Source organism: Leopardus geoffroyi, chromosome C1 (assembly GCF_018350155.1).
Source record: "Leopardus geoffroyi isolate Oge1 chromosome C1, O.geoffroyi_Oge1_pat1.0, whole genome shotgun sequence".
In the NCBI taxonomy this organism is placed as follows: Eukaryota; Metazoa; Chordata; class Mammalia; order Carnivora; family Felidae; genus Leopardus; species Leopardus geoffroyi.
In genome coordinates this window covers 142,609,971-142,623,105 of record NC_059328.1, presented here as the reverse complement: position 1 = coordinate 142,623,105, position 13,135 = coordinate 142,609,971, and the positions used below count along the sequence as shown (strand labels likewise).

At 42.3% G+C, this 13,135-nt stretch overlaps 1 protein-coding gene across 7 annotated transcripts in view; it reads left to right on the top strand.

Moving 5' to 3' along the window:
- Window positions 1–13,135, top strand: part of CACNB4 (calcium voltage-gated channel auxiliary subunit beta 4) — a 257,596-nt gene that overhangs the window by 189,889 nt on the left and 54,572 nt on the right. For 6 of the 7 annotated variants that reach the window (XM_045479822.1, XM_045479823.1, XM_045479824.1 and 3 more), the window contains 2 exons: window positions 9,953–10,072; window positions 11,912–12,034. In XM_045479822.1, coding sequence (XP_045335778.1) covers window positions 9,953–10,072; window positions 11,912–12,034 — 243 coding nt within the window. Of the gene's footprint in view, window positions 1–3,072; window positions 3,082–9,952; window positions 10,073–11,911; window positions 12,035–13,135 lie in introns of those variants that run through there. The other variant, XM_045479828.1, reaches the window with a different exon arrangement.

Here is a 13,135-nt window from a genome sequence, read left to right as displayed (position 1 = left end):
CAATAAGAAATTGAATGAATGAAAATATTTCCAGAGAATTAAAGGTACTTTTTCATCAGTTTCTGAGGCTACAGAAATAATATACAAGAGAGGTTTAAGTCTTTCCATACGTTTTTCTTCTCTTCTAAACCAATGTGTATTATCCCTCCCCTTATATGCTAGAAGGAAAGGTCTTTTTTTTGTTTGTTTGTTTTAAGATGTAAGTGATTGCCTGGAGCTACTTTTGGAGAAACATATTTACTGTCATATCTCGAATATGATTTTCAAAAATAGACCACAATATAAAAGTAGTGTTTGGTGGGTTACTTTGCAAACCACTATGGGGCAACATGAGAAGGAAGCACTTCCAGAAGGGCCATAGAAGTCCACATTTACAAGAAACTATTAGTCACCTCATCAGTATCCAGGGCTGCATCTACCAGCAGCATATCCAGGGTTTCCTGAGCAAATACTGTCATTTCCTTTTTAACGCCTCAGCGGGAACTAGATTAGTACTGCTCTAGCTGCTGCCCTTGAATAAAGACCTTGTGCCGTGGCTACCGCTTACAGGTGCCAGGGCTGGGCTTAGTCAGGTGGAGCCGCCAAGGCACTCACCTGTGTCACATGGATTGGTCAGAAGCTCTCACTAAGTTTTGACCAGGCAGGGGTGGTTGCTGGGGTGGCAGCTCAGTGGCCCATGAAGTTGTTCTGTGGCCTGTACTGTGGTAAAGCTGATTGCTTGAGGCCACCTTCCCAGCAGGTGATCACTTCCACCTTCCCAAAAGGCGAGTGAGCCCCGTAATCTCACCATCCCCACCTTTAGGATACAATTTCTTATTGGATGCGCAAAAAGACCCTGATCATGACCTTTTCAAGTTATGCTACACTCAGTCTCACAGACGGGATTTGACTTACTACTAATTGTGTTCATTGATGCAGCACTTTTTACATACGTGTATAATATTAGGCACTAATTATCAAAGCAGTTTTTGCCCGATACCATCTACAGGAAGTAATCTTTATCTTTTGATATTCCCCCAGTATCTTAAGTAGAACCGTATGAAATTGCAGCTCTTATAGTAGCCCAGTATAGAAAGAATCCGCCGCCCTGGTTTCCACCATCACCAGTGATTCGTTTGCAAATCTGCTCTCAGCCCACATTTCAACTTCTCCTTTCCCACAGCACCTACATGGCTCTGGCTGATGCAGATTTCCTGTCCGTCTCCATCTAGGCCTTTTTGTCACTTCCCTCTTTGTACTTGTGAGGTCAGTTGACATTCTTCTGCTGTTCTCGTACCTCCGTTAATGGGTCTTCTCCGCAAGCGAAAGAAATAGCAATCTGAAATTAGTCAATTACAGCAATTGTCAAACTAGTCAACAAGAAGGGTGAGGTTGGTTAAGTTTGCTAAATGAATATTACTTCCCTTTAAATAAATTGTGTAAGGGGCGCCTGGGTGGCGCAGTCGGTTGAGCATCCGACTTCAGCCAGGTCACGATCTCACGGTCTGTGAGTTCGATCCCTGCGTCAGGCTCTGGGCTGATGGCTCAGAGCCTGGAGCCTGTTTCCGATTCTGTGTCTCCCTCTCTCTCTGCCCCTCCCCCGTTCATGCTCTGTCTCTCTCTGTCCCAAAAATAAATAAACGTTGAAAAAAAAAATAAATAAATAAATTGTGTAAAACACTTATATTAGAACCCATTAATTTGGATTCCACTAATGAGATCATTCAAAGTAGGCATTTTCTTTTTAACTATATATTTATATATAATTACAATTTAATTATAAGACATAGTCTATAGATATGTAGTGTCAACACAGTTGAAGGAGTTATCATTTAAGAGAAAAAGAAAGCTCTCAAAGGTACCTTCGAATTTCCTACCAGTAACTAAAATGCAGCATCAAAATCCTGTCATTAGAACAGATGCTCAAAGAAATCCACAAACCAAAAGTTAAATAATCTAGAGATACTATGTGGAGTTAGCAAAATCCTGTCATTAGAACAGATGCTCAAAGAAATCCACAAACCAAAACTTTAATAATCTAGACATACTATGTGGAGTTAGCAAACATGTCTTTTGAAAAGTAGCCTGCAATTCACTTCCTATGACCTCGGATTCTCATTTCTTTACCTACATCTGTCATTCCAAATTACTGAATTTTAGTATATGATCAGTGTTAAAATATTGCAGAATGTTGTTTTGGTTTACTGAAGGCAACTAAAATATTGGACATAAGTTTTTGCGTCTGATTTTGTAGAGGAAATTTTTTAAAAAGATTCTACCCGCACTCCTGCCCCCTGCACAATGCCCTGTGAGAGTGGCATGGAGGAAGTTTCTTACTTGCTAAGAGCTTCAGATGCCTCATATGCAAAATGGGGATAATTATAACCTACTTCATAGGATTGATAGGATAATATAAAGTCCATAGTTAGTAATTCACATAGATGCCAGCAGGTCAGGTCCAAGGACCCAAAAAGGGGGTCCCACAGGACTAGCCAAGAAGGTCCTTAGCTTTATGCAAGATGGAAGTCAAATGGGAGCCAGCAGGAAGTGAAAGCAGAGTTTACTGAAGATATAGAAAGAGAGCTATGGACAGAACATCTGGGAGACTCAGAAAGGAAAAGAGCATGAGTTTCATCTTTGCTTGGAGTCTAGGATTTTATCGATGATTGTGATCTGGTACACATGTCACTCTTAGGCATCCAGGAACTGGTCAGAGCAAGGACAGGTCCAGGGGTCCTTCACAAGTCGCTCATTCCCTGAAGTCAGGTGTTTGGAGTCAGTGGTCTTGGAGAACATTTATGATGACCCCACCTGGTCACTCCTTAGATGTTATCTCTTGTGCTGAAAGACTCCAAAGATACCATTATCTCTTTATCCCTTACAAGGAGGACATATGCTGTTTGCATTACCAGGCATGTGTAGAGTGGGGTGGGCATGCAGGCCCTAACAAGAATAGAAGCTGGAAAAGGAACCAAGAAAAAAAAAGGGGCATCCAGTTTCCCTGTTTCAACATAAAGTAAGGGTTGAGTAAGCATTTGTCATATTGCTTTGCTGCACTTGACTGCTCTTTGAAGCCCCAAAACAAAGCTTGGATTTATGGCTGTGGTTGACCTTCAGGTCTTCTGTCCAGTAGAAGTGGGCTGCAGAGCTGCCTCATTCTTCCAACCAACCTCCTAATTACAAGAAATGGCAGAAGGTAACTTACAGCAAAGTTAAATTGTCATCTCTAAGGTATAGTTTCAACAGGTCCTTGTTCTGCCAAAGTGCTGGGAATGCACACACTATGCAGTGCTTTGGTTTAAGGCATTGAAAACCACAATTCTTAAAAAAAAAAAAAATCATGGGGCACTTGGGTTTCTCAGTCAGTTAAGCATCTGACTCTTGGCATCGGCTCAGGTCATGATCTCACAGTTCAGGAGTTCAAGCCCCACATCAGTCTCTGTGCTGACAGCACAGAGCCTGCTTAGGATTCTGTCCCTGTCTCTCTGCCTCTCCTTTGCCCATTCTCTATCTCTGTTTCAAAATAAATAAAACTAAACTAAAAAAAAAAAACCCACTCATGTTTTGGGGGTGGGACTGCTAACAATTATCATCACACCCACTAAGCATAAACTTTGATCAGCCATCTTAGAACTTAACCAGCCATCTTAGAACTTAAAATCATGGAATAGAGAATAGATAGATTTTGATGGGAGCAAGAGTGTCTTTCTTTCAACAAAACTCAGGCTCTGCAGTGTGCCAGACACTGCCAAGGCCTGCATACTTGGAGATGCAGCCTGGACCCTGCATCTCCAAGGGTGACAGGGGTGAAGGAAAAGAAAGCATCTGTAAGAAAGTGGGGGTAGGTTGTAAACATAAGGGATGCCTAAGAGACCTTTTTGCCTAGGGCAGCCTTGTGAGTGGGCTATTCATCCTTCTACCCTGGGAAATCTTGGAAATTAATCCGGAAAGGGTTTGTTCTTCTGCAGTGTGGAAAAGTGCATCCTCCCAGTCATTGCAAGCTCGTTGGAGAGAAACAAACTCACATCTGTTGGGAGTGACAGGTTTCTCTGGACATTCCACTGACATTTAGTCCACTCAGTGCAGCTATTAATATACCAAATTTACACCAAGTTGAACATTCACTTATCTGATCTGGAAGCGAAACTGACATGTGGAATGTCTGCTACTGCACAGCTTGTGAGAAGGAAGGGAGATGATTCATTTTCAGAAGTACCGAGTAAAACCTGTGCTGTCTAATTAACAATAGGCTTGGGGCACCTGGGTGGCTTGGTCGGTTAAGCGTCTGACTTCGGCTCAGGTCATGATCTCACGGTCTGTGAGTTCGAGCCCCTCGTCGGGCTCTGTGCTGACAGCTCGGAGCCTGGAGCCTGTTTCAGATTCTGTGTCTCCCTCTCTCTCTGCTCCTCCCCTGTTCATGCTCTGTCTCTGTCTCAAAAATAAATAAACGTTAAAAAAAAAAAAAACAAAAAAAAAAACAATAGGCTTACAACCTATTGGAAAACGTATGAGCCTCCCATCCCCACCACCTGGCCCTGCCACAATGGAGTCCCAAACCCTGGCACATCGCTTTCTGGTTCTCCCCCTCTCTGTTTTGCGGGCTTTGCAATGAGCAGGCGCCAGAGAACTGAAGTCTCTGCGTCACCTCAAGGAATGTATATTTGTTCCAATCAGATGACTTTGTGCCTTACATGGGCATAGGCGACATCCGGGTAAGGCTATAACCTCTGTAGTACTCAGCCAATGAGGAACCAGGGGAGGGATTTGTATGTTAGGGGATAAATTGCCTGCTGTAACTTACCCCAGTGTGCCTGTCCATCAGACATCTGCTCTTGCAAGAACATTGATTAAAGCCTTGCTTCATTGTGCTCCCAGTCCCTCTTTTGATTGGGTCAGTGGGCTTATTTCTCACGCAGCTCAATATGGTAGCCACTGGCTACATGTGGCTATTTAAATTAATTGAAGTAAAATAAAATTTTAAGCATTTAAAAATTAAGTGAAAAATAGTTTGTTGGTCTCACTAGTCACATTTCAAGTGTTCCATAACCACCTGTGACCAGTGGCTACCATATTGGATTGCACCCATATAAAGAACATCCATCATTGCAGAAAGTTCTCCTGGACAGCATGGGTTTAGTACATGCCATTATTATGCTTGTTCACTTTGTTGTGCTATGGTCTCTTATTAATTCTCCAAAATAACCCTGAAGGGTTTCATTCCCACTTTGCAGATGAGGAAAGAATTTCTGAAAGTTAAGCCATTCTCCTCTCACATAGTGGCCACTGCAGAACCTGACCAGTGGTTCAGTGAACGAACAGCTGAGTTACCAAGTAAGAGGCCCAGGACTGTCTGACCCGAAAGCCCAGAAGTTCCGGCAAGAACAAGATTCTGTTCCGCTATTGGTGCATTTTAATATCAAACATTTGTGAACTTTCCCTCCTCCTTAATCTAGTTTAATGACATAATAGTAAAATACTCACAAAATATAAATAATAAAGTAAAATAATAAAATACAAATATCAAAACTACATATAAAGAGAGAAAGTATATTTCAGTTTTAAAAGGACAAGGTAAGGGGACCCTGGGCAGCTCAGTTGGTTAAGCATCTGAGTCTTGATTTCAGCTTAGGTCGTGATCTCATGGTTAGTGAGATTGAGCCCAGCGTCAGTCTCTGTGCTGACACCATGGAGCCTGCTTGGGATTCTCGCTGTCTCTGCCTCTCTCCCACATGCGTGCATGCGCACATTTACTCAATCTCTCTTGAAATAAATAAACATTAAAAAATAATAATAAAAGGACAAGGTAAGTAAGTGGATGCTCAGATGGCATAGGTCTCTTTGGAGGTGGTAGAAATACTCTAATACTCTTGTGATTGTGGTCTAAATTGAGTTCTGTAAGTTTATTAAAAATCATTGAATTGTACATTTAAAATGTGTTAATTTAATGGTATATAAATTATGCCTTAGAAACGCTGTTGTTTTGTTTTATTTTGTTTTGTTTTGTTTTTTTAAAGAGCAAGATGTAAACCCTAAAACTCTGGGGCAGCCACAAATTTAATGTTGAAAGCTGCCCAGAATTTTAGTGAGTCAAAGATTAGTTGGTGGAATTTCCTGAATTTCCCTATTGATGGTAAAAGAAGTGATGCTCTGTCTCTAACCAAACACTGGGAAATTCTGCAAGGTGTCTATTATTATCCTCATCTCACAGGGGAGGAAATTGAGAGTCAGAAAGTTAAAATAAAGTTGCCCAAGATCCACAGCCAGTGAGAACTGGCAAGAGTGTTAAATGTAACACTGTCTGGCCCACCAGCACATGGCAGCACTCTCCCCTACATCGTGCCCTTTCTCTGAGAAAAAGTCCTTCCATTGCTTGACCTGAGGTCACTTTCCTTCTTCCAGGACAACGGGAAACCAATTTCCCAATGTTTCTATCAGTGTTTTGTATTTTGTACTCAAAAGGATTCCTGAAAGGCATGAATCTGTTTTCAATATTGAATAAAAGGCGGGCGGAGACGCCAAACCTTAGGTTAATGAAAAGATAGTGCGTTTCTCTCTTGATGTTCACTAAGATGCTTTTAAAATGACATATATGCATATACATATATGCCTGTATATAGACGTCTACATACAATATGATATTTATGAAGAGATTTGCAGCATTTATTTCCATTTTTATTCCTGATTTTACTTGGTTCATTGGAGACTTCAGGATGTGACTTGCAGTGGTATCTGCTTAGGAATTTTTGAGGCGAGCCCCTGTTGTGCCTCTTGTACAGGCTTGTCTCACTTGATAAGCTGGTTAGCTCACTCTTCACCTATTTTATGAAATGGAATTCTGGAAAATGAAAAGCTGATGGGGCTGCATTTTCCAGCTTTTGCCAGAGCTAGTAACCTTTACATCTTCACTTATATCCTTTCAGCATCTAGCATTGTTCTGTTCTTGCCAGGTCCCTATGCCTGATCACAAATGTTTAACCATCTCTCTGGCAGTCCCTCCAACCCTCAGTTGTACTAAGCTTCCTGTAGCCCCGTCCCTTCCAGATCCTTCCTCTGGTCTGGCCTGGCACTCTCCTCTTGCCTCTTGGTGGCTCTATTGTTCTGAGTCTTTATAAATAATGCAGATCCTTTTTGTTTTCCTTTCCTTCCTTTCTCCTGGGATATGTCTCTCCTCTCTTTCACCCGGCTGAAACAAGACAAAACAAATAAATAAAAACAAGAAACCAATTCTGTACCAAGCCAGCAGAAGACGTCCATGAGCCAAATTTGGGCTCTTGACGTTGGACCTCTGTTTTCCCTAGGATCCTGAGACATAGCAGCAGTGATTTCCATATTCAAAGAATGTAGCCAGCATTGAAAGAAAAGAAAGAAAGAAAAAGAAAAAGCAGAGTAAATGCTGAAATGATGGAACAACTGTAATTGTGAAAATGGATACCCTAGTGCTTTATCTTTCCTTCAACCAATATTCTTAGAAATAGGGAAGTAAACAGAAGTTTCTGCTTTTACATATTTGGCAATAGTAGAACTTATTAAATAATTGTGAAATTTTCACAGTCTTGTTCACATTTCAAAATAAAGTTCATTTGCAGGAATCCTTGAGTTGCTTCTTGTGTGCTCAGAGATGACGGAACGCCAGGATTTGAAAAGTCGTTAAGGTTGTTTTGGGAATTAGCCGTCTCCTTGTGTCAACAGTAGATTGTGTATTCTAGTCGTTCACCCCACCGCTCCAGCAGGCAGCCTGCTTGCTTGTGGCCTGTGCTCACTATTAGCCTCCCCAGCATGTTTTCAAAACAAGGCAAGCGCCTTCTTCCTGACTTCCTGCATCATAATCACGTTATAGTCCAGACATCTTCACGTAGCCAGTCCAGTACCTTAGAAAGATCTACTGCACATATCACACTGCAGCAAAGCATTCCCTAGAACTAACTCAAAACTGTTCTCATATATATTTTAGGAATGCTGTTTTCTTTCTCTCTTACTCTGGATTTTATGCATCTGGACAAAAGTTGTGTTCTAAGAGAATTTGTTTAAAGATTGCAAGGTAGCTCTTTTTTTTCTTTTTTTCCAGTAATGAGGAATCTATAGAATAGTCCGTTGCTCTGTATTTATCCATTTTGTAGGTCCAAATTTTTCCCCAGTAGGTTTGCACAGAAGAATTTGGTTATAATTTGGTTAACAAATCCATTTCCTCCATAAAGGGCATTTTCAAAAGTGCATGGATTTGGGCACATGGTAGTTATCAAACTTAAAGTGTAATCACTTTGCAGTATATATCAAATCAAAAAAATTGTATACCTTAACCTTACACAATGCTGCATGCTGCTGTATATTTCAACAGAGCTGGGGAAAAGCCATAGTGTTTTCTTGGCAACAAATACAATAAGAAAAACGGATATATTTCAAGATGGGCTATTATGAATATATATTATAAGTGAGTTGAAAGAATGATTAAAATCTGTTAATTTTTAATCAATGTAGAGCTGTCAGGACCAGGAAATAGGAATGAGAATGGCCATTTATTACGTGCTTACCAGATGCCAGATCCTGGAGTAAATATTTTAATATCCAGTGCAGCTCAGTGTATGTAGGGTTTGAAACTGCTGGTTTGAAGGTTGGACTACCCAAGTTTGAATCTCAGCTTCTACACTGCTACAAGGATTCAGAGAGATAAGCCGCTAGCTCTGTGCTACTATGATAGTAGGGGCTAAGTAAATATTAGCTGTTCATTATGTCTTATTCCATTTAATTCTTTGAAGTAAGCAGTGCCCCATTGTGTGGATGAGGAGACTGAGTCTGGAGTGGCCGAAGTCACTTGCATAAGGTTTTCAAAAGTACGTTGCAGAGGCAGAATTTAGAACCAGTGTCTATCGGGTATTCTGATTAAACCTCTGATCAGGAGTTACTGTTCTAGGCTACCAGGAAAATCTGTGCTAATGGTAACATTTCTAAGCTTAGAAAAACTTTCAAAGGATCAACCATTCTTAGAGTTCTTTTCCAAGGTAGATAACAAATTCACAGCTATATGGATTAAGCTATGCTTTTCAAAATCTGTGCATGATTTATGAAAAATGCCAAATACACCAGTTCCATCAATACCTCTGCTGTGTAAATGCCGTCATCTATGCAAATATCAACTGGTAATGCCAGCTTAAGGAAACTGTCACAGTGATTTTCCTTTAGCAATCAGAGGCAAAGAGGTTTTTGTTTGTTTGTTTGTTTGTTTTTAACTTTTAACTAGCTGCCGTAGTTCTCAGCTCTTACAGCATGAATACTGAGTGATGCTGGGCACCCCCAGTACCTTGTCACTTCTGTCAGACTGGATTTCAGTGTTGCTCAAATAGCCCTTCTAGGTTGTGTGCTTCAGTTGAGGACATCCTTGTTTTCATCCTCAAGGCTCATGGCTTAGTGGCCATAGGGACCAGGTATGGCTACTATAGGACAATGACTGAAATTTTCACAGTGAAAGAGTTCGATGGTGTGGATGCTGGAACTGGAACTCATGTACTAATGCAGGATTCTGCTTGCCTGTATTGCAACCTTAGATAAATCTATCTTCTGTAGTCCGAGATACAGGTAGGATTTAGCTCTTGTCATAAGCGGAGCCTCTTTTTCCTTTAGATGTATGTATAAGAGAATGGAATGAAACTTCAGGTCTACAAATTAATGTGAGCTTAATATAAACATAGCATAAAGCAAGAAGAATTGGGACCAAATATCACATAATTTTCATCGCAGTTCACTTCCTAGCGCTTAATCTAGTCAAACTCTTTTCCTTCACAACATCCCTACCTTCCGGATCCCTCAGATGCTTCACTATATTCTGCTGTCTAAATGTATACCTGCAACAGAGGCACAGAGTGTGTGCATCAAACCCCATGCAAGTGAAAAGAACTCACTCCAGGATGCTGTTATGGACGTGACAGTTTAAGAAGCTCCACGTCACCTCATTTAAACCACTGTGGGTTCTCCTTTCCAGGGTTCAGCGGATTCCTACACGAGCAGGCCGTCTGACTCCGATGTCTCTTTGGAAGAGGATCGGGAAGCGATTCGGCAAGAGAGAGAGCAACAAGCCGCTATCCAGCTTGAGAGAGCAAAGGTGACTTTCTTGCCCCTCTTGGGTTCCAAAGTGTCATGTTGCTCAGCAGGTATCAGCTGCTCTTCCCCTGCCTCAAATTCCTCTGGAACAGTCATTTTAGGATCATCCTAATGAGGCACCAGATTTCAAGGCTCCCTGATCCATTCATCCCCTAAGAGAGGTTAGTAACTTTCCCAGGGGGCCATTTCCTGAGGTACAGACCCTTCTTCACCCTTTGTGTTAGGCTTGGGGCTGAATTATCGGCTATATTCCAACTTCACAGTTGTGGCTAATATTAAGCATGCCGCTCCCAGTGTTGGCAGAGAGCCTCCTAAGGTACAGGTTTTCTATCTGTTCCTGACCCCTCATTGTCTGTGACCTCAGCCTTCATCACAGGCTACACGTGCACTATTGTTCTGTGGGTTTCCCTGTGGGTCTCTCTACCAGATGCCTCTTGGTTTCAGCCTCCTGTCTCAAGTTCAGGGTGAAGTTCAGAGCTTTGAACAACTATTAGCATTTCAGCAAAGACGAGCAGTAGAAGGCATTGCCGAACTTCAGATATCACACAAAAGGATGACCTCCCCCCACCTCCAGCCCCAAATCTCTGTACCCACAAGAGGCCACAGGAGCAAATTGCATTTTTGAATCTTAGAATCGGAAGAGTCACTAGAGATCTCCCATTCTGTGTCTCTCAAACTTCTTGTTTTTGTTTTTTAGCGTAGAATTCCTTTTGTCAGATGAGGTTTTATGCATAATAGCAAAATATAAGACAGGGGTCATGGCCAGCTTCTCTTCCTTGCCTTCCATGACAGACTTCTTAAAGCATATTGATCCAATCTTTCTTATTTTTAGAAGAAAAACTGAAACTCAAATAATATGAATTCCTTCCTTTTTCTGTTTTTATAATAAAATCTTTATGAGAGTAGTAAGAGGAGAATGAGGCGTCTTCATTTGCTGTAACACCCATGCTGTCTGTGCTCGGTTAGCCAAGGGGGGTTTGGGGTGGTGCCCGTGAAAGTGAGACCCTAGCTGGGGTCTCCCCTCAGCTGTTGCCCCCCACTCACGTTCTCAGCACAAACAATGAGCCACTAACAAAGTAGCCCCAGATTGCAGGAACCTCGTGTTCTCATTTGTGTTTAATTTTTGTTTTAGTTTTCTTTCAGAGTGTTTTGTGGCCTCTGTGGTCACCCAGATGGCGGCCACAGTGCCGTCAGCTCAGGCTGTTGGTTTGCTTAGCCTCTGTGAGGCTGCACCAGCCTAAGCACTTTGCCGAGGAGGAATTTGTCTCAACAGAGTTTCAGAACCGGCTTTTGTTACCTAGAGAGAAGATGATGTTTGTCCTTGCTGTCTACCCCCTGAATGGCCTTTCTTTTTTCCTGGCAGGACAAGGTATTCTACTGAGTGAGATCCCACAGGTTTTCAGAAATAGGAGGCTATTTCAAAACTATTTATTTTACTCCCACCACCACCTTTTAATGTAAGACCTAGCACACGTTTCCTGTATCCCAAGGGACACTGGTTATCATTTTAAAAAACAAACATAAGCTTAGCACCAGAAGAGAAAGCAGAGAGCCTCTTTCTATCTTTCCATCTGTCCCCAATACTTTAGGGTAGGATTCTGTCTTTAGGATGCTGGAAAGTACCACAGAGGGGGGAAATGGTTGGGCTGATCTGGTTGAATCACCGTTAGAGTCATTGCTACAGATTTCTCTATGCTGCCAGGGAACCCATTGGAGACACCTGTTTGAAAAGTGGTTTCCCTTCCGGCCTGGTACTATCAATGATCTTATTATACTTTTCAATATGAAAAATCCTGCTCTGTCTTCCTCCCCCATCCTCACACCATGGTTCTGCCCGAAGTCCAAGCCTGTAGCATTTGCTGTGAAGACGAACGTGAGCTACTGTGGCGCGTTGGATGAGGATGTGCCTGTTCCAAGCACGGCCATCTCCTTTGATGCCAAGGACTTTCTCCACATTAAAGAGGTAAATGTAGGATTCTCTGCAACTGCCGCAAGGCCAGAGCTCGAATCCACTCTGTGCCAAACTAGAGAGGAGCCCTGAGGAACTGCCAGTGTGTTACCTCATTTAATTTGGTGGGCTTTCCAAATCCATTCATTCTCACTGAGATTTAGAAGACTGACATCATCGCTTGCATTATCACACATTGAAAATATTGGATCACCGTCATCATAGGATGGATTTAAGACAGACCTGTGGTCTCCTGGTCACCTTTTAACCACCTTGTATGACTGCAGAGCCACAGATCTATGGATCCAACTTAGGGAAATGTGAATTTGGTGGCATGGTGCCCTACTCATGAGGCACCATTTACAAGGGATATTTTAATTACAAACATCTGTGCTGTAATCCTGTGGACCTTGACCTTGGAACTGACACTAGACATTATAATCATTAGAGTATTAAAGCTAAGAAGAGGGCAGAGGACTTTGGGGAAACAGAAAGCTTAAAGGATTGAGCAGTACAAGGAGGACTTGAGGTCTTGCAACTTGAAAGGTGGAATAATTACATCAAAAACTTCCGTTTAGTCACCCTAAATTGAAATCCTACTTCATCTCAGACACTGTGCGGGGCACTGAGAGATTGGAGATGAAGGCTTGCTGTCCCCACTGCCCGGGAGCTCCGAATCTGGTGGAAAAGACTAACAGGCACCTAGTTTCTGCCAAGGATGACAAATTCTATTATAGTAAAACTGAATGGGTGTTGTGGGAGCCTGAAGAAGGAGGAGGAGGGACCACCTGGCTGGTGGGGAGGAGGATCACAGGGCCAGAGAGCTCTACAGAAGTGGTAAAGCCTGAGGACATTCAGGCTGGGTGGGATGGGGGTGGCATCTGGTGGAAGGGACAGCCAGGAGCATTGCAGCATGGCTGAAGGGCAGTAAGTAGGGAGTGGTGCAGGGGATGAGCCAGGTCTCAGAGGCAGGGGCCTGATAAGAAAAGACCTCTTTGGCCCTGACAAGAAAACTGGACTTTATCACCAGGCAGTGGGCTGAAGAGGAATTTTAAATAATGGACAGTTACAACCAGCCTTGGATCTTAGCATAATAACTCTGATGGTCCAGGGAGT